This window comes from Colletotrichum karsti, assembly GCF_011947395.1.
Source record: "Colletotrichum karsti strain CkLH20 chromosome Unknown Scaffold61, whole genome shotgun sequence".
NCBI lineage: Eukaryota > Fungi > Ascomycota > Sordariomycetes > Glomerellales > Glomerellaceae > Colletotrichum > Colletotrichum karsti.
This window is the reverse complement of record NW_024065961.1, coordinates 240713-268303: the sequence shown is the minus strand read 5'-3', so window position 1 is coordinate 268303 and position 27591 is coordinate 240713. Positions and strand designations below refer to the sequence as shown.

General features: G+C 51.9%; 7 protein-coding genes across 7 annotated transcripts; 3 read left to right on the top strand and 4 right to left on the bottom strand.

Annotated features, from left to right (window-relative positions):
* Positions 1–1142: 1142 nt before the first annotated feature.
* On the bottom strand, positions 1143–6064 carry CkaCkLH20_12601 (geranylgeranyl pyrophosphate synthase; the record flags this gene model as incomplete). Its single annotated transcript, XM_038895314.1, has 7 exons — positions 1143–1411; positions 1473–2151; positions 2221–2730; positions 3898–5030; positions 5112–5383; positions 5433–5724; positions 5776–6064. The coding sequence occupies 7 exons, from the start codon at positions 6062–6064 to the stop codon at positions 1143–1145; spliced, it is 3444 nt and encodes a 1147-aa protein (XP_038739453.1).
* Positions 6065–6928: 864 nt separating this feature from the next.
* On the top strand, positions 6929–12557 carry CkaCkLH20_12600 (benzoate 4-monooxygenase cytochrome P450; the record flags this gene model as incomplete). Its single annotated transcript, XM_038895313.1, has 10 exons — positions 6929–6994; positions 7060–7152; positions 7211–7280; positions 7331–7726; positions 7787–7964; positions 8021–8134; positions 8185–8764; positions 11415–11513; positions 11568–11671; positions 11732–12557. The coding sequence occupies 10 exons, from the start codon at positions 6929–6931 to the stop codon at positions 12555–12557; spliced, it is 2526 nt and encodes an 841-aa protein (XP_038739452.1).
* A 375-nt stretch (positions 12558–12932) lies between these two features.
* On the bottom strand, positions 12933–15179 carry CkaCkLH20_12599 (uncharacterized protein; the record flags this gene model as incomplete). Its single annotated transcript, XM_038895312.1, has 4 exons — positions 12933–13991; positions 14040–14581; positions 14636–14936; positions 14991–15179. The coding sequence occupies 4 exons, from the start codon at positions 15177–15179 to the stop codon at positions 12933–12935; spliced, it is 2091 nt and encodes a 696-aa protein (XP_038739451.1).
* Positions 15180–16287: 1108 nt separating this feature from the next.
* Positions 16288–17438, top strand: CkaCkLH20_12598 (Mov34/MPN/PAD-1 family protein; the record flags this gene model as incomplete). The annotated part of the gene is made up of 3 exons (XM_038895311.1): positions 16288–16353; positions 16438–16691; positions 16745–17438. 3 exons carry the CDS (start codon positions 16288–16290, stop codon positions 17436–17438), a joined length of 1014 nt encoding a protein of 337 aa, XP_038739450.1.
* A 773-nt stretch (positions 17439–18211) lies between these two features.
* CkaCkLH20_12597 (uncharacterized protein) lies at positions 18212–19315 on the top strand (the record flags this gene model as incomplete). The annotated part of the gene is made up of 1 exon (XM_038895310.1): positions 18212–19315. The coding sequence occupies one exon, from the start codon at positions 18212–18214 to the stop codon at positions 19313–19315; it is 1104 nt and encodes a 367-aa protein (XP_038739449.1).
* A 263-nt stretch (positions 19316–19578) lies between these two features.
* Positions 19579–20361, bottom strand: CkaCkLH20_12596 (uncharacterized protein; the record flags this gene model as incomplete). The annotated part of the gene is made up of 2 exons (XM_038895309.1): positions 19579–20136; positions 20200–20361. 2 exons carry the CDS (start codon positions 20359–20361, stop codon positions 19579–19581), a joined length of 720 nt encoding a protein of 239 aa, XP_038739448.1.
* Positions 20362–22023: 1662 nt separating this feature from the next.
* CkaCkLH20_12595 (uncharacterized protein) lies at positions 22024–23568 on the bottom strand (the record flags this gene model as incomplete). Its single annotated transcript, XM_038895308.1, has 4 exons — positions 22024–22717; positions 22768–23108; positions 23159–23296; positions 23356–23568. 4 exons carry the CDS (start codon positions 23566–23568, stop codon positions 22024–22026), a joined length of 1386 nt encoding a protein of 461 aa, XP_038739447.1.
* Between the last annotated feature and the right edge of the window lie 4023 nt (positions 23569–27591).

Below are 27591 nucleotides of genomic sequence, written 5' to 3'. Positions count from 1 at the left end.
AAAAAAAAAACTACTCATGACATCAAAATTCTGACAGAATTGTGTTCTCAGTCTTCTATGTCGCCTTGGTCAACTTCAATCTCCTTGTGCTCGAAGACCCGTACGTGGAGCACAAGTGGACTGAGCCCATTCACAACGAGAAGAAACCTCAACCGCCTTTTCGCTCTCTTAGTACAAGGGACCAGATAAGATGGTGCTTTGACAATGCTTTTTCCACCAGAGGCATTGGCTGGAATTGGCGAACCGCACCTCTCCCTCCAGCTCCTGCGCCAGGCACTTCCAAGACTGCCTTCTACAGACTATCGACCCAAAGAATACTGCAGCAATATATGAGCCATGATATCGCCGCAGGCCTTCTACTTTGGCTGACTCATGGCGGAAACACTCGTGTCCTTGACTTGGATTTCGTTCCCCGTTGCCTCGCCACGGCTTGCTGGTGGGCCTCGTCAATCGCCGTCATGGATATCGGCTATCACGTCGCTTGCATGATCGGGGTGTCGTCCGGGCTTTTCTGGACGCGGATCGAAGACGTTCACCCGGTAAACGGTCCGTGGGCCGAGTGCTACACGCTCAGCAGATTCTGGAACCGCACGTGGCATCAGAACTTCCGCAGAGGATTGCAAGTCCCCAGCAGATTCGTGGCCAGGAGCATTGTTAGAGCACCCAAGGGATCCATGATCAGTCGACAAACCCAGTCATACTTTGCATTCGCCCTATCTGGACTCTACCACTGGGCGGCAGCGAAGATGGCAGCTCCATCGGAGTCTTTCACAAGAACTATCACCTTTTTCCTGCTCATGCCCAACATTTTGTTCTTGGAGGATCTGGCAATAAACTTTGCTCGGAAAAGCCTTGGATGGTGTGGATCTCGCTGGCGTATTGTTGGACTCGTGTGGACTTTCCTTACTATGAACATACTTGGTACAGGTTTTGTGGATGATTTGGTGACACCTGGACTTGTAACCGCGTTTCCAACGCTCGAGTTCTCGCCAACTTACTACATACTGAACAGCATGGTTGAGAAAAGGGGTTAAATTGGGTTTACAGCATTTGATGTTAGAGAACCTGTTGTATTCTTGTTGACATGAGAAACTTGAGTATCATTCCATACTATTTAGAACGATCCATTTCCCATGTAATAATCATTTGATCTTGTGACCACCGGGTACCAGCTTCGCGAACAGTCCTTCACTGTCGTACGTCTCTTTGACTTTCTTCAAGAACTCAACGTTCTCATCTCCATAGCTTCCGACAGGGTCTTGGTCTTCCGCAGCGTAGTTCATGTACTTGAAAGGATGGTACAGACCCCTTTCCTTAGCTGCAGCTACAGATTGCTCGAGGACGCTCTGGATTCCAGCAGTCACGATAGCATCATTCGCCTCGTCAGACCACTCCCAGCCAAAAGAACAGACTTGAAACCCCTTGCGTTAGCACTTGTGAAATGTGTCGGTCAGGGTAGAGAGTAAACTTACCAATCAGTGGCCCGGACTCTTCTTCGAGACCCATCACATTTCCTCCGCGCTTAGCTTGCGCCTGGAGAATGTTCTTTCCCAGGGGTTGAATGCCCAACATTGGCGCAAAGCGTGCGTCCTCACTTAAGCCCTTGTCCAGAGCTCTTTCGACCTCTTCGACGAAGTAACCGGCCATTAGCTGAAGCAGATCCACATCCACCTTGAAGGTAGCAGTTGTAAACCGACTCCGCATGCCCGCTGGCTCTGAAAGATTCAGTTCCTCGGCTAGATCAGAAAGCGACGTTACCCTCGCCGTGCTGACGATCTTTGGAGCCCCATACGTCTCGGCGTCATCTCTGAACTTGGCAAAGATGGGAGGCTCCTCCCTACCGAGGGTGTCGTACTGTCCCACAGCCCAGGCGAAGTTACCCTGCATGAATCCGAGGCCTGCAAACAACGAGACATGCTTGTCTGATGGGGCGTCGTGGGCGAACTCCACGAAGGCTGACGTGATGGCTGACGTTACGTCTGGCATCAATGGCCAGACGTGTAGACCTCCCCACATAGGGCCTTGATCGAACAAGTCCAGGTCGAAGCGGGTGACGACCCCAAAGTTGTTGCCACCACCACGAAGAGCTCGGTAGAGATCTGGGTGGGTGGAGTGCGAGACGTCGATGATACTACCATTGGCAAGGACAAGCTGGATGAATGTCAGCCGCTTGTTAGACACGGAGTCTCACTTGCGGTCTCGGTCCCGACGCCGACATACCTCGTAGTTGCGGACGTTATCACACGCCCACCCATGTAATCCGGAGAAGTGGCTAAGCCCGCCGCCCAGGAGTAATCCTCCAACACCGACGCCCGTAAGTCGGCCTCCCACAACCGTCTTGTTCGTCTTATCGAGCTCCTTGAAGACTGCTCCCCACTTGGCGCCAGCTCCTACGCGAGCTACGCCGGCGCTCGCGTCCACTTCGACATCGCTCAACCCAGCCATATTAACGGTGATGCCACCATCACTGTTACTCGCGCCGGGTATGTCTGAGTGGCCGCCCCCGCGGACGGCGAAGGGACAGCCCGTGGAGCGCGAAGTCCGGACCACAACCACGACATCTTCGACCCCCCGGGCGTGGACGACGCAGGCCGGCCGGACGGCCTGCTGCTGCTGCGCCCAGAAGAGAGACCCGGCATCTACCCCTGCTGTGGCAATAGGCTGCTGCTCAAAGTCTGCGACATAGTCGCCACCCGACTCGACGGAGAGCTGACTAGACAGAGAGATGCACTATGTGTGTCAGGGGTGGTTGTCTTGACGCGGAGCTCAACTATCTGTACGTACCGCACTCTGGCATGAACCGTAGTCTACTACGAGGCCTTCACATTCTCCCAAGCGAGCCAGAAGGATAGGAATCCAAAGCAAGTTCGATGATTGGCGCATTTTCGTTCGGTCCGATTCGCCGAGGCCAAGGGTACTGAAGAATGACGACAGCTGGGCGTTTGTAATGTAGGAGTGATATCGATGTATGGCTGCCTGCTTTCTTCCAGAAGACTCTGCTTTCAGTCAATTGCCCGTTACCCAAGCCCATGATTCTCAAGCTTAAGTAGGTGAGAAGAGGTCTGGACCGAAGCTGCGAGTCTCAACCCCTACCTGGCCTTACGAAGACTAGGTAAGCATGTTACTCTACAAAGACACTGCATTTGATAGATCGTCCGCGTATTAGCCCCACGCCCTCCGTTGCAGGTGTTCATCTCATGAACCCTTGTCGTAAATCTCTCAAAGACCGGTCCCCGCCTGTCAAGGCAGTGTCCATGGAGGTGGAGCGGGAGTCGGGCCCGCTCCGTGTGTAACCCTGCAGGTTGCAAGGATATCATTCCTGGCAGGATTCAACGAGATGCAGGTGGACGTCAAGTCGAAGTCTGACGTGCAGTAGTGATTTCTCCAAAAGCCCGATCCCTGATGGGATTTGAACTTTCTGATCCTTTGCCCCCTTGGCCGTGTGCATCGACGGTAGGATGTTTACGAGAGTCGGTTGCCGATTTACTTGCAAGCTACGTGTAAGGATGGTGGCATGACATGCGTTCATAGCCCTCGCGAGACAAAGTGTTCTCAGTGTCCACGGCAAAAGATAAGAGGTTATTGTTCGAAAATGAAACATTGAAGTAAGCGCTAAAACAACGTTGTATTGACATGCCACACAAATAAAACAGCCAATTGAACCAATTGAAGGAGTGTTACACAGCCTGTGTTACATCTTCGCGAATCAATCTAACCCGTCTATCCCAACGTGGCAATCCCCTTTGTGCTAAGCTTCGCAAGGCAAAGGCGGAGCATGGGATTCGCCTCGCCTGTCAAACGCTCCAGCCTGTCGATTTCCAGTTCTAACTCGTGTTCCACGTCTCTCAGGCAGTCGAGCGTCTTCTCAAACGCTCCACACTTCCGTAAACAACTCACCAGATGAGCCTTGCTTTCCTTCGAGAGCGGAGAAGCGGTCGTCGTAGCTACCGTCGGTCGCTGCCTGAATACGCCAAGGATGTGTGCGCGATACTCCGGGTGGTTGGTAAGGCAGTAGACGATGGGGTACGAGAACTTCCCTTCGTCCAGATCCTCACAGATACCCTTTTGGGCCGCGTAATCTCCAAAATTCATGTAGTCGTCCCGAATCTGAAAGAATCGTCCGAAGAGAAGGGTCAATCTCTCAAAGTCGAGGCCTGGAGTTTCCGCAACTGCACTCTCAGCCTGCATAATGCGCAGCAACATCCTGAACATGCCGCCGGTCTTGTGGTCGATCATGTTGACGTACTCGGACTCGGTGGGACATGCCAGGTTGAACTTCCAGTACAGGTCCCAGCTTTGCCCGAGGTAGAGGCCTTCGAGTTCTTCGAGCACCGCTGTGAGCGCAGCTGGGCTAAGGCTCTGGGCAACTTCTTGCACTGCTCTAACAAACAAAAAGTTTGCGCTGTTGATGGATTGAGCTTGCCCAAAGATAACATGGGCTGATGGGAGACCCCGCCTCAGTGGAGAGTTGTCCTCCAAGTCGTCCAGAATTAGGGATGCATTGTGCAACATGTTGACAACCGACGTAATTGTCTTGACCGCTGCCGGAGGCACGTGAAGCCAGGTATTGAGAGCATCAATGAGAGTGCCACGAACACCTTTGGAGGGCATCCCACAGATGTACGCCGCGGGCGCATCCATAGCCAGGTTGGACGGCTTGTAAAGGGGATACTGGGAGACCTCGTGAACGTCGAGGTTATGGTTATCTTGGCCCAAAACATCGATGCCCGAATCTCTCTTTTTCTTCGTGAACAAATCTTCTTCCGGAGTTGCCAGCCCACACTGTGAGAGTTTTCTTTTGACACCGTTGCCATTGACAACAGCTTTGACGCCGTTTCCGTTTGAGATGATCTTGATGCCATTGATTTGAAGAATAGTGTCACTTCCGTTACTGCTGAGCGGGGAGTGATGTCCGTTCCCGTTCTGATTTTGCTCAACGTCGTTATGCTTCTGGCCGTTTGGAAGTGTCTCGTTCTTCCATGCGTTCTGCCTCGGACAAGCAGAGCACCAGTAGTGATTCCCCGAGACCGCTAGGCCAGCACAGTCGATCCACCTTCTTACTTTCAACGATACGTCTGGCCGTGTTTTATAAAGCTCATCACGGCGTTGACAGAAATCACTTTCTGACTTGATGATCCTGGCCTTGACTGCCTCCTTGGCACCCTCGACTGAAAGCCCCTTCGTCCGGGCAAACAGCTCCACGGCACTCACAATCCTCTTGGAATGACCGGATTGAAGCTCTCTCAGTTCGCGTTCCCAGCTGAAGTAGTCATTCGCCAGCAGAAGACCTTCAGTGGCCGCATCAATGATGGGCTGCACGAGCTGGTGCTCCGCTTCCGAGAGGGAAATCCCCAGGCTGAACTGCAGCATTGGCCAGAAAACCCTGCGAATTGGTTAGATATGAACCCGAATATGACAGACGATCTTCTTACAGCATGCCGCCATTGTCGCTACGGTATTGTAGATATTCTTCCAAAGTCTGTGCTTCCTTGTCGCTGTTCTTCTCGCTAATAGCAAGCCAAACATCACGGAAGGCAGCAAGCATGTTCAGACCAACTTCATGATCCAGGTTGATGCATTCGAGGATGCACTGTGAGACGAGCTTCTTGGTCTTCATTGCCCTTGAAGCAGGGTCCAGGTTTCTCTTGTCGTCTGGGTTCAAAGCATCATGGAGCTCATCGTGCTCAGCCTGAGCATCCTCGATGCTGAGGCCCTCGCCGGTGTCTGTAGTCATCGTCAGCGAAACACTTAGAGATTCTGTACGGCGCAACTCACCATCATGAATCAGGCCCAGATCTGAGAGGTAGGCCAAGACTCCGAGGCGTTCGGGAATGGCTTCGGGGTAGATGAGAGAAGACCAGTTGCCTACAGGCGAGAACGAGAAGTAAGTCTTCTTTTCTCGGCCATCTCTCATCTCCCTAGCCCAGTCTCCAACAAAACGCCGGCTGGCTGCATCGGCTAGGTCATCGCGGGGATGAATACGGATTGGAAGCGTCGTAAAACAGCCTGTCTCTCGAGCTGTCTCCGCGGGGACGAGCTTCGACTGGTACGACAACGGTTCCATATTGGGTAAAAGCAAAAACTCTGTTTCGAAAAAGCTCGACAACTAGTCTCCAAAGATGAAAGAATCATATGCGAACAGCAGACTTAACCGCCTTCAATGTTGCTGTTCTCTCCCCCAGTTTAGATACTTGCACTATCCTGCTACCTTAGACCAATCCCTCGATATCTGCTCCAGAGTTAGTTTTCACTCCCTCATTGGCTAAAAAAGAGCCAATGTTCCAGTCTGGGCCTGACATGTGGGTGGCTGAGGTTCCGGCAGGCTTAGCCGATACAAAGACACCGTTGTCGTCTCAATGCAACGTAGTCGGCCAGGACGTAGGAAGTAGGGGTCTAGGTCTTCCATGCGACGTCAACTTACATGCGAAATCCAGGCATTCACTTGAGATGGGCCGGCAGGATTCTATTCCATGTCTTGAAGCCCGAACACGCCTACCAAGATCGGCGACTCTCAGTAGTGGACCCCGAACATCAGTTTCTGTAGGCAAAGCATGGGAATGTTTGGATCTGTCAGGATCCGCATATCTAAACACCCATGCTGGTAAGCGCTAGATTAGCTCGGGCGAAGTAATCGAAATGCGTGGGGAGGGGGGTGGGAGAACAAGAAGGATCTGGGAGACCCGCCTTGGTGATGGCACCATGTCCCCTGTGCGATTCGGGGTCCTTGAGATTTGTCCGCAGCACACCTCTAGCTGTGATTAAGTCACTAGATGCTATTTCGAGTGCCGGGTGGTCATGAGAGCGCGCAAATACTAGCCGTACGCACGTGTTTGAAATCACATCAGTCTCAACGACAGGTCTTCCTGCTTGACCGAGCCCTTCCATCTGGTTTTGCTTCTGCACTGACAGCAATCACGAACCTGCAAAGATGGCATTGATCTCCCCACTATCACCTTGGTCTTTGGGGCAGCAACTAGGACTAGCGGTGCTTGTCGTGTGTCATATCCCCATCTCAAATCTTAACAGCGGCTTCTGTTCTAACAGTTCTATGATCCGCAGTTCACGGTTGCTGTTGTGTCAGTCATCGTCTATGGATGCTTCTTTCATCCTATCGCCCATATCCCTGGCCCTTTTCTGGCTAAGTTCTCCCCGGTACGTCTTTTCTCACATTAAAAGCGCCCTACAGGTGAGAATTAGCTGACAACGATAGCTATGGATCATGAGAGCTCTGCATCGGATGAGGTTCAATTCGGAACTGCAAGCTCTTCATCAGCGATACGGTGAGACTCTCAGCATCAACAGCTAGAGAAAGGTCACTAATCTGGTTCAGGGCCTGTGGTACGAGTTGGACCCAATGAAGTTTCCTTTGCTTCCCTTGAAGCGGAAACAGCGATCTACGCGAAGCAGGAAGACGGTCGCTTTTCCAAAGATGGGACCTTCTTGACGCTTTTCTCGGACCTCGTCTTGAACGCCCCTACACTGATCACAATACCTGACCCTGCACTTCACAAGAAGTTGCACAAGGTGATCCAGCAAGCCTTCACCCCTCAAGCGCTTGCGAGGCAAGAGCCCATCCAGAAGTTGCATATCGATATGGCCATGTCCGAAGTTGAAGAACTCGCGCAGAAGGGCGGCGCCGTGGACATTGCTGACACATTGGAGACGATGTTCTGGGAGATTATTGGTGATCTTGCCTTCGGAGAACCTCTCATGTCTGGAAAACGCCGTAAGTTGAAAGCCGCATCATTAAAAACTACACAGAATCGAAGCTGACAAAATGTCACAGCTACTTACGAATCTTTGAAGCAGCTTGGGAAATCAACGATGCCCATGGTCGAAGCCTTGAGCTTTTTCCTCGCCATGCCTGGGATAGCTTCACTGCTTGAGAGTGCCAGGAGCCTGGTGACAGCGTTACCGTTTCCGTCACAACTCTCTAAGCTTGTGCCATCTTCAAAGCTGCGCGAGTGAGTATTCTCCAAGAACGGCTATAGTTCTAGTGGTCTGACCTAATTTCGAATAGCTGCGTCGATAGGCAAGACGGAAGAGAAGACTTCTTGACCGCAATTATGGGCAGCGAAAAGCAGGGTCTGACGCTCGACGCAGATGCATTCTTTAGCAACGCCATGGGCCTCACGTACGTATCAGCTTCATCCTCCAATACAACTGTGCTAAGAGACATCGTAGCCTGGCGGGATACCAGACGACAGCTACAACACTGGCCGCCACTTTCTATCACATTTTGCGTTATCCCGATGCGTACAACAGAGTCTGCTTTGAAATTCGCTCGAACTTTACCAATGAAGAAGACATTACGGGCGAGCGGCTGGCCAGGTTGCCGTTCCTGAGTGCCTGTATCCGGGAGACCCTTAGGTTGCTTCCACCGGCAAACGGTAAAACGGCACAGCGTACCGCTCCATCTTGCACCATAGATGGCGTACACATCCCTGCCGGTACCACCGTCTCCGCCGATCTCTACACAATTCAAAGATCGCCCGAGTATTTCGCAGATCCCGCCACCTTCCGCCCTGAAAGATGGCTTGATGGTGTTGAGGATACCGAGTTCAGAGCAGACAACAGAACAGCTTATCGTCCTTTCCTCATTGGAAGCAGAGCATGCATTGGAAGACACATGGCACAGCAGAGTATCCGACTGATCGTTGGGAAGTTGCTTTGGAGATACGACCTTGAGCTGCTAGATCGAGACGGGTTCATATGGGAGCGCGACGCTGGCAGCAGCCTCATCTACACGGAATACAAGGTCATGGTACGTGTGATGAAAGCTAGTGGAAGATCATAGCGAAATCACAATAGATCATGCTTAATGAATGCTAATTACTGCTCGGTGTTCCATACAATCTCAAGCAGAAAACATAAATGGTTTCGTTCTCTGTGTACCATACGTAGACCTTGCCAGACTTTAGAAACCACAGTACGTGCTGATAACATGATTGTGAATGCCATGAAGCTCCGTACCTGTACCTTGCCATGACGCACTTCAACACATCCCGTCCGCGAAAAGATATCAGATCACCTCATAGGGGCAAAAAATGCCTCAAGTCGACTACTGATAGATGCCGGGAGCGCTTGATGTCGTATTGAGATGACGCCTCTCGCGTTTGGGTGAAGTCGACTAGTTCCTGGATACGGGTGCCCCCAACGTCCGGCATGGCTATGTCGACGCCCATGAAGATCTCTACACTAGCCCGAGATCTCGTTCGGCACGCCACCAATCTACCTGCACCTGCCTAGCCCTACAAGCAAAGCGCTTAACACGAATGGGGCTACAAGACCCTATCATTACTCTGCACGTTTTAGGCACCCATTTTATTGCAATGAATCTGTTGATAACGTAAGGTCAGCGTGACATTAGGACGATGAGACCCTATTCTATGCTTCTCGAGTACCGGTTTGGAAATGATTCCTAGTTGAGCTGCAATTACTCACCTGCGTATGCAGAAGCTTCAATGGTTCTGATGTCAAATTTGTCAATGGCTGTGCCGCTTGTCCACATGGCGGCTCGGACTCATGCAGTCATCCCTCGGCTACGGCCCGTACCCGAAACAGGAAATACGAGAGCTGTGGGCCTTCTTATCTTAGGGTAAGCTGTCCAGAGTTTTGATGCGGTCAGCAGTCGGCATGTCTGACAGGCAAGGACGATGTTCCATTGTGCGTTGCATCGCGTGGAGCAAACTAGCCTGTCGATTACGTGATATCGAACAAGCAGGTGAACATCTCCTCCGAATGATACCTAACACGCACAGTGAGTGGCGACTAATCCTTGAAGTACAGAACGAATCGCGTCAGATAATCGACGTATGAGCTCTGGAGCATCCGGATTGCCGCTCTCCATGCCGAGTCACGGCCCTGTACAAGGATTCGTACTCTTATCCCGACCAGCAGAAGCATGGTCAACAGTCTTCTAGCTGTTAGGCTCTGCTGTAGTTAGATTACGGTAGTCAACAAACTGCTTGTTGTACGCTTAGTGGCACTTAACATGTAGTCAACTTCGCATGACACAGACTGGCGAATAATACGAAAGAGAATTGGCATTCTGCTGGTGAATTTCTGTTGGATTTGTCTGTTGAATTTGATCTACATTCCATTGCTGTGAGGCTTCTAGAGATAAAGAGACACCGACAGATTCAGTGGGCTCGTGAGAAACACCAGACCAGTTGTGATAGCAAAAGCTCAAGCGTATTCTGCATATAACACTCGGCATGTCTTGCGCGAGGCCAGCAACTGCAGGCTGAGATGGCAACAAATGCTCAATAATGCAATGCGCTTCCTATGAAGCTGGGAGTTCCCATATATCAGTGCAACCTGTTGCCGCGACTCTGTCGTTTGGAGGCTAGGCCATGAATACCTAACCTTGGGTTTATTACCTTGTTGTACGCTCATACACCCACAAATGTTCTCCAAGACTTTGGGTCAGCATTTTGACGAGACAGCATAACCGCGTATTTTACTGTCACGAATCAGCGGGTTAAAGAAAGATCATGAATGACGCTGAACAAGTGATTCATGACAAAATCCTTTAGTTATATTGAATGATATTTGAAAGCTGTAGCATTTCCACCATCATTCATTCCAGAAAGCGCTGTTTACCTTGTGGCTCAGCAAATCCATCAAGGTACAAAATTTGGCTTTCATAATAAGAAACCTTCCATAAGCAAGGTGTGAGGTGTCCTGAAGCTCGCCGTAAAGTTCAGATATCAACGTGGGGCCTCTAATCAAGGTAGACCAAACAACGTTGAGAAACACCACAGCACAGCAGGACTTGCACGAGAACCCAAAGATCCTCCCATACACAGGACCTGTCGAAGCCTAACTTTTGAAGCGAAGAGACTGCCGAAAATGGTGACCGAATCGTTCACTCCAGCCAAGACTGGGTTCATGTGAGTTTGGCGCGTATCCTCTCTAACGACTCCAAGTTTGACCCAGGTCCCTACCAATCGAACTCCGAAACATGATATACGCCGAAGGTCGTGGATAGAAGGTCTCAACGTTGCTCATCAGCGGGGGCCGATCCTACTGACGACGTCCACATAGCTAAACAACTCTGGCGAGGAAGATAAGTCCCATCGCAGCTCGGAGCCTCGATAAAGAAAGCAGTACGCCGTTACACACGGAGGATACGGATCTCATGGCCAGGACTCAAAGAATTGATTACAAGGTTCACAGGAGACGGGTTGGGCTATTAGCCTGTCATATAATCTTGGCTCGCTTGATAGTTTTAATCGGAGATGTGTACTCTCATCCTCTCACGACTTACGTAAATCACCATCTCCGATGCTGTTTTATATCTAGCATAAGTTGAAAATTTCTTAATGCTTTGCGTCTTTTGCGTCTCAAATCCTCATCTGGAACTTATCGAAAGTGAAGTAGACATGATGGCGGCAGATGACGTAGTCCAGGCTTCTGAGGCCATTCGACACACTCGTCCAAACCACGAAGTCGCAGTGTATGCTGAAAGCGATACCGATGACGAGTTCAAGCAGCCTGCGAGAAAGAAGGTGTGTTAATCATACTTCGCCTGCTACGTCTCGAGGCTAACGTCACCACACAAGACCAAAAGAGAGCGAGCTAACAGCAGTCGTTCAACCACCATCACGCCAGATCGAGGGAACGTGAGCCAGCAACGGCCGATGAGACGTTCCAAGTTCCCGTTATTGTAAGAACCTCTCGCCACAGCAGAAGAAAACGCAAATTTTAATAATACTTCATTACGCAGGTCCCTGCCGATCGAGATCCGTTACATGATCTACAACAGTTCCACCCCTTCCGACGAATTCCTGATCGTCAACCGAGACCCCGGCCCCTACAAACCCATTCCCAGGCAAATATACGGGAACAAAGTCATCCATAACCTCCACAAAACCTGCAGGACGATATCATCGGAGACTCGGGAGATCATCTACCGGCGCCGGTTCATCGTCCATGATATGAAAACACTCCGCGCCTGGCTTGACATGATCGGCCCGCAGAACCGTCAACAACTACGCTCCATCAGACTCAGCCGACCCAGAGTATCATCCGAGATCAGGTGTAAAAGGGTGGCTTCGGCTGTTTCTAGAGAAGGCCGGGATCAGCTCGCGTACCGCCGCCAGTCGCGCAAGCTCTCTCGTCTGCTGTTGGACTGCGACAACCTCCAGAACCTGGAGCTGAATTTCCGGTACTGCTTTTACAGTCTCCCGCCGCTGTCGTTGGGGCACACTACGTGTCTGCGGGAGCGATACGCCGCGGAAATCATGTACGAGGATTTCTGGGAATTCTTCCACCACAGGCTCGACCGTGGTGATTCGCCAGAGTCGCTGTGTTGGATCTTGAAGGCTGCGAGGAACAACTTTCACGCACTACCTGGATTACCGAGTCCTGATGTTACGGCGGATGAACGGCAATGGGATTGTTCAGAGCATATCGTTGCGGAATATGTCATGTTGCTTCTCTGGAAAGACATTGAGTTGCGAGGCGGGCCGAAGAGCGATCCAGAGCGCAAGCTGCCTCCGTCTGCGACTCTGATGCGCTGTCAGAAGTGGAATAATCAAGACTTGCAATGACTTACAACCCGCCGTACGAGTCTACGGCGAAAATTCAAATCAAGCAGTAATGACTTACAAGTGGAACACATGATGTTTGCCAATGGAATGAGATAGGCCAGGAGTATAGTGAGAAATGTCAAAATGAGGTCAAGTTGACTAGAAGCTACTGATGAGAAGCTGCTATAGCCTTGCTTTCTATGATACAACTAGTAGGGACACCCTCATTGATAAAGCTATTAGAGCAAAAGAGAGTATCACTGTAAACAAGGGCCCACGCAAATCCCTGAAAAGCCGCCCGATCCTGAACGCCACATGCTCTGCATCACAAACCAGGTACATACCCATAGCTCCAGCATTTCATCACTGCTGGTAGCAGTTGTGCTGTTCAGACCGCTAGTCTGTCTGGCCTGCTGGGTGCTCGGCTGTACCACCCGCTCCGTCCTCAGGCCCAGCTGCGTGCTTCTCGTCAACGTCCATCTTGTCTTCCTCTGGCGCGGCGATCTTGTCCTCAGGCTTGTTGTCAGCCTCTTTCTCGTTCTCTGTAGCCTCTTTGACTGCTGAAGCAGACTCTTTGGGAGTGTCGGTCTTGTTCTCGCTGGTGTTCTCAGGTCCCATTGCGTCTGGCTCTTTGCTAGCCTCCTTGTTGGCTTCCTTTGCCCCCTCTTGGTTCACAGTCGCGTTGGCGGTGACCTCAGTGTCTTCATTGTCCGCCTTCTCTGCAGCATTGGTTGCTGCCGTGGGTTCAGTGGAAGGTCTGCGTGAGACAGGCTGGTCCTCTTTGTCTTCTTTCTCTGCAACCTTGGCAGGCTCTGCTTCGACTTCCTCCTTCTTAATGGTTGTCGCAGGCTCTTCAACGTCAACAGTATCTTCCATGCCAACATCGCCGTCATCATCAACATCGTCCCTTCTAGGAGCATCAGAGGCAGCCTCCTTCTCAGTGGGCTTTTCTGACGTCTCCTCAGCATCGACGGGGTTTTCCAAGGTGATGTCGGCATCGACGATAGGCTCAGCATTAGGCGCATCCTCAGCGGTAGCGCCATTGACTGGTGATGCAGCCCCGCTGTTGGCCTCGGCTTCCTGTTGGCGGTAGTCACGGAACGTCCGCTTCTTCGCATTACGAGGGCGAGTGATGCCGTTTGCTTGCTCCATATCCTCGTCGTCGCTGTCTTCGAAATCTGCCTCGTTGTTGGTACGCTGCTCCCAGCGACGCTGAGTCATTCGCTCGTCGGGGTGCTCGTCTTCGTCTAGATCATTCAACTCGGCCTCCTCTTCATCCGTCATACCGCCGGGCAGGGGTTGACGAGGCACGTCTTGCATTTGTACGGAGGGAACAGGTTGAGTGTGTCTGAGGTTGTCGATGACGGCAGCCTTGATCTTCTCGAGGTATTCGAAGCTGTTCGAGTTCTCCATATTCGAGGGGCGAACGTTCAACTCGAAGTCGGGAGCATAGTACTGTGAAAGAGTCAGTGACAGTACAGTAATACAGGTCGAGAAGCTTACTTCGTAGTATTCGTTGTAAGGAAGCGTCCGGGGCAGGTGCTTGCCTACGAGAACACCCGTCTCGTATGCCCATGTGCGGGCAACGTTGCGCATGGTGTATCCACCTCCACCGAGAACAAGAGTCGGGAGACCGAAGCTCTTGACGTATCCGACGCAGTTGGCGTGGCCCTCCATACTGAGGTTGAAGCAGCCCAGGCGATCTCCACTAAGACTGTCGCCACCGCATTGCAGAACGACGGCCTCGGGCTGGTAGAACTTCATGACATGCTCGATGACGGGCTCGAAGATGGACTTGTAAGAGTTGTCGTCGATGCCGTCGCGGAGGGGAAAGTTGACGGCGTAGTACTTGCCGGTGCCAATGCCGATGTCGCGCAGCTCACCGGTACCAGGGAAGTACTCGCCATACTTGTGGAAAGACACGGTCATGACACGGTCGGTCGTATAGAAGGCCTCCTCGACACCATCACCGTGGTGGACGTCGATGTCAATGTAGAGCACGCGCTTCTTGAATCGCAGGAGTTCGAGAATACCGAGGACAATGTCTGTGGACTGTTAGCTGAGGAACAAAACCGAGAGCGCCATGCGTCGGTCATTACCGTTGACGTAGCAGAAACCACTGGCTTCGCTCTTCTTGGCGTGATGGAGACCACCAGCCCAGTTGACGGCAATGTCGCACTTTTGACGATTGAGGCGAGCCGCTCCTTCCATGCTGCCGCCCGCGCTGATGCCGCAGAACTCAAACAGGCCATCAAAGACGGGACAGTCGTCACCGACGTTGTATTTGCCTTGCTCCTTCTGGTAGGCGTCCATGTTGTCGGGGGTGACCTTCTGAAGGAAATCGATGTACTCGTCTGTGTGGAACTGGGTCATTTCGCCCCTAGTCGCGGGCTTCGCGCGCTGTGAATGATGGGTTAGCAGCTATCGTACCATTTTCGCCGGTTCCAGACGCACGTAAATCTCCATGTTCTTGAACAAGTCATAGTGCATGATCAAACTGTGCGCAAGGCGAATGCGGTGCGGCTTCATGGGGTGGCCGGTAACGTAGGCATAGTTGCCAATGTCGGAGTCGTAGAAGTAGGCGACCTTCTTTGGCGACGACGAGGAGCCATTGGCCAGGGCCACCGATCCGAGAGGTGACATGGCGTCGGTCGTGATGCTCGTGGTCGTTGGTATGCGGATTATTCGATCGTATGCTGTGTTGGAAATTTGGTGATTGAAATTTGGTAGTGGGAGGGAAGGAAGCCCAGGAAAAGGTGCAGGCTGAGCGCGTGGAAGCTCTGATCGGCTCGGCCCCAGATCCTCCCAAGGCTGGTGGGTGGACGGAAAAAGTCAGGCCAATCGACGACCTGGATGACAGGCCAGGGGTGCAGGCTGCTGCAGGAGCATTTTGTCCAATCAAAAGTGTGTAAATCGGAGAGCTGCGGATCGGTCAAACCGTCATTCCGGCCGGCCGTGTTGTCTGATTCGCTAGAAACTCTTTAGCTGGGCGACCCAATGAACGTGGCCTGTGGAGCACCAGCAACGCGGTGCCGATAGAGGGGCAGCAGCACTGGGCCTTACATCATCATCAACACCTGTCCAGCTAGGTAGGAAGAACAAGTAATATGCAACAAGGCTCAAGTCGTTAGTTTACATCTAGATCTCAAATTTGTGAAAATAGTTTTCTTGAATTTCTTAGTGCATCAATGGTAGTTTCTTGCCCCTCGCGCTTATGCTGCACAATCAGGATACTGCCGGATTGCATCCCAGAGTCTTCCTGGAGGAAAGCGGTGTGACAGCTGAGGACTCCAGCCACATGCCTGAATGCAGCAGATGTGTGGCTTGCCGTCGCCTGACAGCCCGGCTCCCTTCGCAAAACACATCAGATCTATTACCAGCAACCAGCAGAGAGGATAAAACATTAAAAACAACAATTAAAAAAAATGAAAGTCGCTCATAGAAGGATATCTTAAGGAAGTAGAAAAAAATCAAATTTTCAACTCCTTGCGCAAAGATGGAAGGAACGGCGCAAGCCCACGTGACTGTTTGTCAGCTAGAAACAGTACGTACCGGACCGGGCTAGCTCCGCCGGGTCCTTTTTCGCCAGGCTGCTCAGAGCTGTCGTCAACAACTCACGAACCAACTGCTTCCATTCGACTCCATCGCCTCGCCCTCCCTCCACTACCACCGCGAACTATTTCCTCCCGCCTCGCGATCCCTCCAATTCAACCATCCACAAGCTCTACCTTTCTGCACACATACAATCACGATGGAGCGTTTCCGCAACATGCTCCAGTCCCAAGGCTTGGGCGGCCTGGGCAGCCAGCCCGGAACGGTAAGTGCATTCCACCTTCGGGAGCTATCGTGACAGCTCCAGCGACAGCATTGTACCTGGCCAAATTCTGACTATTTCCCCTAGGACAACACCCAGCTTATCGACAACTCCGAGACGGTCTACATCTCATCCCTTGCCCTCTTGAAGATGCTGCGACACGGCCGCGCAGGTGTTCCTATGGAAGTCATGGGCCTGATGCTTGGAGAGTTCGTCGACGACTTCACGGTGCGCGTGGTGGATGTTTTCGCCATGCCTCAGAGCGGTACCGGTGTTAGTGTAGAGGCTGTTGACCCTGTCTTCCAAATGAAGATGATGGACATGTTGAGACAAACCGGAAGGTGCGAGCCCCTCTCACGTATTCCCCGCCGCGTCGCTGACAAGCAAACAAAAGACCCGAAGCCGTCGTTGGCTGGTACCATTCCCATCCCGGTTTCGGCTGCTGGCTCTCGTCAGTCGATATCAACACTCAACAGTCCTTCGAGCAGCTGACCCCTCGAGCCGTCGCCGTCGTCGTCGATCCCATCCAATCCGTCAAGGGCAAGGTCGTAATCGACGCCTTCCGCCTCATTAACCCCCAGTCTCTTATGCTCGGCCAGGAGCCGAGACAGAGCACAAGTAACCTGGGTCACCTCAACAAGCCCTCGATCCAAGCCCTTATCCACGGCCTGAACAGACATTACTACTCGATCGGCATCAACTACCGCAAGACGGCGCTGGAGGAGAACATGTTGATGAACCTGCACAAGCACGTTTGGACCGAGGCGTTGGAGATGGACGACTTCAGACTCGAGGGCGACTGCAACAAGGAGCGTTTGGAGCGTCTTGTCAGCCTTGCCGAGGGCTACGAGAAGCGCGTCAAGGAGGAGACGGAGCTCACAAAGGACCAGCTCAAGACCCGCTACGTGGGCAAGCTGGACCCCAAGAAGCACTTGGAGGACGTCGGCCAGCAGCTGATCGAGGACAACATCGTTTCCGTCTCGAGACAGATGATCGACAAGGAGGCGACCATGCCCAAAAAGGACGGACCGGCGGGTGCCAAGGGCCAATCAAACGGCGATTCAATGGACGTAGAGGAGGAGTTGTGAATGAAGCAGGGTCACGTTTGAAGACTGGTCCTAGGGTGGGATACCAGGACTTTGCCAACACTGTACGATTAGGCGTTTGGGTGGCCGGGAACGCAACGACTAGAGATCCCACCGGGCATAAGACGAACGTTTTTTCTACCATACCCGGCTCTGTTCAGCTGGCACATGTTTCTGGTGGTTCTGGTCACTAATTCTAGGAAACAATGCATATGCGACCGACTGATGCAGATTTCTTTGTTTATTCACAGAGACATTGTCTACACTCTGCGGGTAGACGATCCAGAACACCCCAGAAAACAAGAAGAACTAGGACTTTTGTTTCTGGACATTTCCCTGGCTAGAGTTCGATTGAAAGGTGAGTGCCTTCTTTCCAACTACATATTGACGCGGAACCCAGCAGTGCGAGATGTCGAAACGAGTGGAAGCTAGGTTAAAAACAGCGAGCCTCCACCTATCGACACGAAGTGCTTGATTTTTATTGAGCCAGCATAGCTCTGGGAATTCAAGGCATGCAACGATCTGCACACAGACCTCGCTGGAGCTTTTTCTTTCGTTCTTCATATCGTCCTCGAGCCAGCGCCGACCTCCATAGTTCACCGGCATCCACCGTCAACAGGAATAGCTCGCAATATTGCGGGAACAAGCCTTTCAAAGTGCCCGCGAGGCCACCTTACTGGCGATACAAACGACTTCCGCCCCTCCCGTTACCCGAACCAGACTGCAGCTACGAGGCTTTCTTGATAAGTACTGGCGTACATGTTTCAGCCTCAGTTATGAACTCGGAATCAATCAATGGCTCCGACTACACCGCGGAATCTTTCCGACGCAATACTCTCCCCCGCATGTCACCGTCAACCATCCACGAAGTTCTCCATCGTATCGGCCAGACCTTCTCGCATGTCCAATATGCAGTCTGCGGCACCGCTGCTATGGCGGCCTACGGTTTCACAGATCGCCTCCCTACGCACGTCAACATCGTCAGCCCCTCTTCCACGAGGGATGTGATGATCCCATGGGCTGCATCCGGCGGCATGACTACGGATCTCTCGGAGCCCGACACCGTTGGGGTTACCGTCGACGGGGAGACCTGGAAGGTTTACTTCAACTACCTCGACATGGACGAAGACCACAGGTTTGAGCGGCTCGAGTCAGTGGGCATGGTGTTTGGTCACGGTGTTGCGACGAAGGTGTTGACGATGCCGGCCATCATCAACCACAACGCCCTCGCGTACATCGAGGATGAGATGTCGCGAAGCTGGCGCTATCGAAAGAGATTGGCTGACAACATCACCTGGTTGTTGGAAAGGATTTCCAAAGGTGACATGGAAGGGCACAGCCTCACACGGGCTAGGATCCCGTCGGTGAGGGATCCGACGTTCTGGTTAGTCTTCACGACGGCTCACCCAGAGGCTGCTGGCTTGTTCTACGATGCTGGGTTGAGACCCGAGGTGGAGGAACCTGGAAGTGAAGGTAGTGGTGGAGACTGGGGAGACTGGGAGCTGCGGGAGGAGGAGCCTGCAAGAGACTGTAATCATGGAGATTGGGAAGGTTGGGAAGAGGAAGAGCAGTGGAGGCCTGAGAGCTCGACGTCTTCGCATGCTCCGCTGCTCGCTCAAGAGGATGGATCGAGCTTGGAAAGCGAGCCGTCTCGACGAAACCCATCCTTCGCTCATTCACGAAACCATCATGGACATAGGAGTCGACCTCGCGCCCCTTCGAGACATGAGCCCAACCTGACCCGCGCTGAGGAGAGACGGGTGATAATGGACAGCCGACCCAGAAGCTCGGGCGAGAGGCGGTTTCCAAGGGTTTTCTCACTCAGCAGCGCTCTCGAGGATCTGCTCCATGGTAACTTCCGGCATGATTTTAGGAAATGATGGATGATTGTGGGTAGGTATTCTCTATTCGTCCAAAACTGTCAACGCTACCTCGGATCTCTCTGTCCGATGATTTTCTCTCGATATAAATGACTTTTACAAAGGAAATGTGAGTGATTTCCCTTCTATGTCTCTGCGCCTTTGACGCCTTTGAGCCGTCTATTCCCTGGGCTCTTTCGCCAATCGCTGGTATTACAAATGAAACCGTCCCCCAAATTCCAACCCATCATTGTCCTCGACCACCGTTGTCTTTGTCTTCTCTCCTACTGTCTTCCGTATCCATGCTGAGTGTACTGTTGCCCGTACGTCTGCTCGGGGTAGGTCGGTTGTCCATAGGCCTGCTGCTGCTGAGCATACCTCTGCTGTTGGCTGTACTGCTGCTGGACGTATCCCTGCTGCTGCTGCTGCTGCTGGTATTGCGCGTACACCTCAGGCTTGCGTCCCTGTCCGCCGACCTCCTGGATCTGCACGCTCTCGACGCTCTGCTCCTCGCACTGGCTGCGCAGCGGGGCAGGCATGGCGCCGCGGCGGACGCCGTTCTTCTTGAGGTAGCGGAAGTCGATCCAGGCGATGATGGTCGCGTAGCCGGCGATCATGCTGAGGAGGATGCCGATGACGACGACGACCCAGCCGATGGTGCAGCTCGTGCCGATGCAGGTCTGTTGGGTCTGGGACTGGATGCCCATGTAGACGACGGCGGCCCAGAAGACGATCTCCATGGCGTTGAGGATCAGGTTGGCCTTGAGGCTGGCCCAGCGGTTGAGGGAGGAGACGTGCTCGGTGAGGACTTGGTAGAGGATGATGGCGAGGGACTTTGCTGACTGGTTTGGCGTGTTAGTTGATGTCGTGGTGTGGGGAGTTGATGGAGAGAGGAGGAAGCTTACCATTCCGAGTGCCATCGTGCCTGATCTGCCTCTGGGTTTGTTCGGCATGAATATGCGGGCAACAGAGAGACTGAGGGCCGCTACTACCAGGAAGAGCTGGAGCATGTGGATGGGGAACTTGAGCCTGGTGGAGAAGAGTCCGGAGGAGAGGAGGCCCGACATTTTGAGGTTGATGATTTGTCGAGAAGGAACTAAGTGATTGTTGTTGGTTGTGGTCGTTGATGAAGGATACCAGGCTCGTCGGTTGATTGGAGAGTCAGGAATTGAAGCTTTGGTGATGGAGCTATCTGTGTCGTTGTTCCTGTTGTATTGTGTGGTATTGTGATGTTCTAAAAACTCGAGATATCAACGGAAACCCCATCGTCTATATACAAGAAAAGCCTCCGTCTCCCTTTCCACGTATACACGTATTCCTGAAGAAATTTGATACTTCATCTCCATACGGTCGGGCTGTTCACAATCTCCAGGGAAGCACAGCCGCAGCTTGCGGATTGTAAGACAACAGATACACGCCCGTAGTTCTCTCTCTGTCTCTGTCTCGGTCTCGGTTTTTGGGAGTCATGCAATTTTGTTAGTGCAATATTGCTGTGCACGCTGTCGAGCGATACCAGCGGCCTGGGCCTGGATAAGGTGCTCGACGTGATACACAGCCCCAAAAATGCGGCACCTTCGGTCTCGGTTTCCCACCGCACGACGACACAGCGCACTAACATTGAAGCATACGCGTATCCACCTAATAGAGTTATCCTTGGATGACAGCCGGCGGCTTTGCTTTACTCTTCATCTTTTTCTTTCCCATCCATCATCTCCATAATTTCCCGCGTTGTCCGATCCCCACAGGACGGCTGCCGTTCGCGCCAAGACGACTTGACACGCATCACCTTGGGTCCAGGCGCCCGGAATAGACCCTGGATCGGCCCTGTTTGAGGACCCGTTATCAGGGCTCTGGCGGCGCTTGATGGGAGTTGTCTGGCGAATCTGACGGGCCCTGGCGGGAGTCCAGAGTCTGCCTCTCTGCTTTCTCCCGGGCAGGGGTCGAAATGCGCCTTGCCACGATGTGGAGACTGAAAGCGAAGTGCAGGGTGCTAATGTGAGGTTGAGGCTCGGTTTCTCATTGACGACGGCGTTTTTCGAGGTTTGAAGGGCTTGAACGGGCTTGATAGTCGGAAACCTTCTTGTTGAGGAACCGGTTTGTTGGTTGAAAATCTCTTCCGGCTAAGCTTATCTGGTGGTGCTTTGCCACGATGGGTTGGCTTTGTCCATTGCGCCATCCGCGTTGTGAGATGACTGGCCGAGGGAGACCGAGCGATGTGTGAGAGACCTCCGTACGTAGTCTCTTGTCTCGCCTTGAGACTTTGATCCGTCAAAGTCTGTTGCTTTCGAATCCATCACCGGCTTCCTTCTTCATTACTCTTTGTGCCCTCGTCTTCCTCTACCACTCCAAGCCCTCTGCCGGCCTTCTTGTGCTGTTCGTAGTTTCAACTCTGCTGGTGGCCACCCATTGAAGGTTTTTTTCCTTATCTGGAAGATGAATGACTACACCGCTGATATCTTCTCTTGTCAGACTTGATGAAAAGACCTTCCTACCAACCCGGCCGGTCACCGGTGCGTCACGGACACCCGAACTTGCATGTCTCGTCGTCTCAATTCTTCAGCATGCATTCTCGAACCCTGATGGATCGATGAGAATACATCACCATTCGGTTGAGTCCGACTCGAAATGATGTCGTGGATATTGGTCTCAGAACCCGTATGGGTATTGAGGAATCTCCGGTTCCAGTCTACAAGTCATGTTCGCCGATCGTGGCCAAGTCTCTTGTCTCTTCATGGCGGATCATCCCCTTTACCACCTGGACTGATCGTCTCCTGCGACGTGTTTTCAGGAATACTCGGCTGACCTTTCGGATCCCAAACCAGAGCTCCGAAATAATCACCTCCTTCGCTCTGCCGATTACCCCTATCCGTATGCCTCCTCGGCGGCGGCGCCAACGGCGTCGGTACCTCCGGATCATGCCCCGGAGCCTCGAGCATCAGAAACTCGACGCCATCCTCCGTATCAACTCTCGTCAACGGTAACGTCATGGCCATAGCCTGCCTCAGTTGCTCTCTCGTTTCTCGAGCCTCGTCAACGTGTATCTTCGGCGGCGTCGCTACGTCCGCCGTATTTCTCGCGTAATCGGTCAACGTCCTCGGACTCTCTGGGTCTTCCAGCGCCTCATGCAACGTGGCTGACATTATACCCGATCGCCTCTTCTTCGACGTCGTTCCGCCCGATGACTGGGTGTACAGCTCGGTGTCGGCGCTGTCGTGGATACGTCGCTCCAAGTGTGTTCGTATCTTGACCGTCTGGCTGTGCGTGCCTAGCAGGGGCCGAAGAGTCGGTACACATACGCAGACGACCCCGCAGCATAGTTCGGTAAGAGACCAGACGCCAGCGATGACGGTGTTGTACGTCGGATCAGTTGATTGAGAAGACTGCTTTAGAGTGGTGAGTCGAACGACGGATATCGCGCACGTGCTGTTGACTGTTAGAGAATATTCCATACGAGAGTACCGTGACGCGCTCACAAGAAGCCAAGACCAAAAGTTGCCATCAGGATGAGTTTCTGCTTCATCGGTACGCCGAGTGTCCTCAGTAAAGGCACCGGCATGAAAAAGATGACGAGGTCGGTAATGAGGTTGATGGATGATCCAATGTACCACCACTCCAGAAGATGTATGCATTTCCCCTGGACAGTGAAGTCCCACAGGGCCCGAAGAGGAACGCAAGCGAAGCATAATGAGACCACTTGCGTGAATCCAAAGGTGAGTATGAAGATGGCGAACATATTGCACAGCTTCTTGAACGGCGGCAACGGGAAGACTCGGCGATATTGCAACAGAAACGTCGTCTTGATCAGTGGATATGCCTGGAAGATGGTCAGCAACGCTTCGAGATCCTCATTCGATTGCGCCTCACAACTTGGTATACGGCAACAGCGGCGATGGCTATCTCCTGTGTTTTCAGGTAGTCCGCGCGAGGGAGCGTGGCAGCGTGCCGTCCGTCCCCGTAATGCGTGTTGATGAGCATCAGAAGACCAGTGAGGAACACAAGAATCTGGCAAGCTTGTCAGCATGGAGCCATTCATTACATGTCACACCTCTATGGTGTCTTACATATGAAGCGACGAGCGCAGAGTCATCCGGTCCCCATCTTCTCAAGACGTATTTGCGGACATAGACCCTCAGCATCGTAGCGACTGTCGCCACAAACAAGGCCGTAACGGTGACCCCGATCACAAGAGGCGCCCTCGTCTCACTCGCGTCCACCGCAGGATCCTCCTCTGCCACCATTGCCAATATCAAATCATCGGTTGTTGCGGGATCCATCGTTTTTTACCCTGTTCCCTCCCCCGTCTCCCGAGCGGCGCCTTACCCACCGCGGGGCTCCAAAGTTTCCTTAAGACACCGACCCCTATGAATGAGGGTAAGAGGTTCGATTTCTTTTCGGCCTTGACATTTGGTAGAGCCGTGGGTCCTCGAGGTGCGACTTGGTTCATGACATCGCCGGGAGAAGTTCGAAAGCCGCGATGTGCTCCCGTCAACGAGGAACTTTTCGATGCAGAACCTTAGAAACGTTATATGGCAGGGGAAATTGGCTCCAAATAAGAGACTTCAGGAACAATCACATCGTATTCGCTGGTGAACATGCATCCCACGAGCGCTTTGGTATGCTCTGTGCTCGCACAACATAGAGTTGACGCTAGAGCAGGGTTGCTCATACCCCATCCCACGAGGTATCAAGGAGGATGCATGCATGTCTGGATGATCGTCTCGCGAGGCCATGACTCGAAGATCTCCGCGCTCCCAGTTAATCCCGTGAAGCGCACGCACTGATCACCGCTGCGCTGCGGTATCAACGCGTCTTTGGGACGCAAGGGTTTCAGCTGGTCTTGCTCATACCAAACATTGGAAAGAGTGCTGCTAATCTAGGACCGTTGGACACATGCAGGTAACATCCACTGCTAGCGGTGTCTGTCAGTGCACGAATTGGACTAGGTCGCCCGGCTTGGCCGAGTTTGTCCGGCTCGACCGGCTCCGAAGTCGTCCAAGTCATCAATATCAGCCTGCTGATTTCCGACGCCAGAGGTCAGCGTGTTTGGAAAAACATCAGGGGCATATGTACTTCTCGCTATTCTTCGCTGTATTTGCGTAATCGAAATGCACGACGGCGATGTTTTTAATCGAAGGATTCAGCCTTTTTCTAGTCGTTTGTTGGGTGTTTCGTGTGCAGAGTCTATCTCCAACTTGAGTTGAATGGCGCCGAGATCCATCCCACCATCGCCGGTGCTGTATTGGGGTTTTCGTCCGTTCACCGACGGGATGAAAAATGGAATGATCAACTGTTTGAGCATCTCCGGAAAGTAAGGCGCCCTCCCGACTGCCGACTATCATTTCGGACATCGGCCTGAGCTCAGTAGGTGGTCATTGACATCAGACGTCGAAGCTTGTTTGAGTCAGATTGATAGTCTTTTTACTTTCGGTCAAGTCGGTCGACAAGTCCTGTTTTGGGGGTTTGATGCAGGGGATTGGTTGTATTAGAACTCCTCATGTGATTGATATCTTTGACGAAAATTCGTGTTTGAAAAAACCATCCATCACCTTAGATGCTGCGCTCTACATCAAGGTCCTTCTAAGTTATCACACACTCTATGAAATTAATCTAAACATACTCAATCGGTAAATGGTGGGCTTTGTATCTTGATCAAGTGCTGAAGTGCCTGATGGACCGCTGGATTTGATATGTGTTGGCGACTTTGAAGCGAGTTACGTGTGTTTCTGACTGGAGACTCAAGCCACTCAACAAGCGGCCGCATTCTCCGATAGCATGTTTTTCCGCAAGAAATTACAAGAAAGATGGTTAGAACCTGGACGGGTGAGTTAAATTCAACAAGTCATTTTTCCAGGCGCAAGTTGAACTCAATATCACCTTCAAGTTTGCCAGTCGGAGATGACTCACATATCAGCCGCTGTATAAAACGCCTGGTCGCGCCACCAATCCAGCCCGAGAGGCATCCACTGCCTGCAAACAAACCCAAATACCTCACAATGTCTGTTTTTCATTCGAAGTACAAGTACGACTCTGAAGGCCGGTTTATCTGGCCTTCATTATCTCGGACCATCGACCCTCATAATCCCCCGCCGTGGCTTGTCCGCAGACACGAGAACTCGCAACAGAGTATTTGTTCACTGCCAGAAGAAGTGCTGCTGACAGTTTTGCACTTCTTGCCGGACGAGGACTTGTACGTTGCGCGCCATGCGTGTCATCTCTTCTCCAGACTGTTCGAGGACTTCACATTTCAAGGCCTCAAGGGACGCTGCGGCTCTCGCCAAGAAGTCAGCGCTTGGTCACGGATGCCTGTTCAGCTGAAAGCACCATCTCTGATTGCTAGGTTCCTCAACCTCGCTCCTCCGCAGCTTCTGGACAGCAACTATGTCGGTCACTTGCTTTTACCGTTTCGATTTATTGACGTTACATCATCGTACGATCCTCGCTTCGTTCGATCATTACCATATCGAGCAGAAGTGGCTCCTCGGGCCGTGAGAGGGCGACTTTCTGAGCGATGGCTCTGCCCCGCATGTCTTTCTGGAAAGAAAGACGCACGGTATAAATCCCTTTTCTGGGACCAATTTCGTTCGCAACACTGCTCACCCTGTCGATTTGAACACCCTCGGATGTGGTTCTCACCGGGACAGAAGTCCGAACAAAGCCGCTCAGGCAGTTGTATTGCTCATGAAGGCACGATTCGATTGTGCGTTCACAAGGAATACACTTGGGCTGATATCCTGCACTGGGTATCATCGATACAAACCCAGAGACTAAACGTTCTCCCTGAAGGCAGATACGACAACAAGCTATTTGCGGAGTGTAGAGAATGTTTCAAAAGCTGCCCGCCAACAGAACAAACCATCAACCCGGGCTTCCGGCTGAGGCAACCCCATAATGACAGACGGGAAACGTTTTTGGAACTCGGGTGGAAGTTCCCGTTATTCAGGTTTCCAAAACAACATCCCCAGGCAGTAGTGACACCCGAGTATCTTCAGTCACGCTTCGACGCGTTCAAGCCCCGGTTCGAGTGGCTTCTCTGTCCCCACATCACGTTCCAGAGTGAGCGTCCAAATTCACTTTTGGACATGTTTTGGAGGCACGGAAAACGAAACGTAGATTGCCCAACTTGCCGCTTCAACTACAGCTTCGAAAGGAGGGGTAATTGCGTGTTCTTGAATGGCAGACTCACCGTATGGCAGAATATTCCATTGGAGCAAGCGATATTATATTGGAATTCCCAACGGGACTGTAATGAAACTGCCCTCAAGACATTCATTCCTCTGTTGGATCCAAAATCTTACCAAAAGGATGAAGAGACGCGCAACATTTTCTGGTGTGACACAGAGGGATGCTACAACAAAAGGCGGGATTTCAGGACTGATCGTGGCTTTAAAGAGAAGTACGACTATCCTTGGCGGCGATAGATTCGCCGCGGCTTTTGAGTGAGAGACGGCTTGTGGAGTGGTAATAGTTGCATTTCAACGAGACCCGTTTCTGTCATGGGCGTATTAAGAACATAATATTCTGTCCATATTTTGGGTAAACTGTGAAAACTCTTATAAGCTCATAGTAATATTCCTTCCCTGGTATGAAACGGTCGTGCTTTTTTATTTTTCATTTTAAATTCGCAACTGTAAAAGATAAACAGTGAGAAAATGTTTGATGGCCTTATGATAGCACCTCAGATTCTATTTTCGAGATCTTCATCGTGATAATGAGTGTACGTTCTGAGATAGTTGCTGTTTTGCATTTTCATGGTGATAAACATCTGTTGATGTCACTCCTTCGTAAGACAATCACACACTGCGTCTCTGTACGTGACAGTCACCCTTTACTAGCTAGTCTATAGACTGAGATTGCATTTTGTTACACTCAAACTAAATACCCACTCATCAATCCAAAATCTGGAACTAACGACGATTCAAACCCCTGTACAACAAATTTCTCTCAAGTAACGATCGCATGTGCTCTATCATAGCAGCTTCGGCCTCTTTTGCACGCTCCTGTAGCAACTCTTGGTCTTCTTCATCCAAAGGTTTGCGAGATACACATTGTTCGAAGTTGCTTTTGTGGAGCGACAGAAGCGTGCAGAGCTCGTCAGGTCTCTTGCCTCTTGATAGTGCTCGTGAGAAAATAGGTCTAAAGTCATCGTAAATGGCTTCCGCCACTTTACAAGCCTTCTTAGTCCATTTTTTGGACGCGGACTCCTCGCTTGGAGGGTGTCTGCACCATTTCACGTGGTCCAAGCAGTAGGCGTAACAATATTTAGTCTGAAAACTCCTTAGAAATGTCGAATTTGCCAG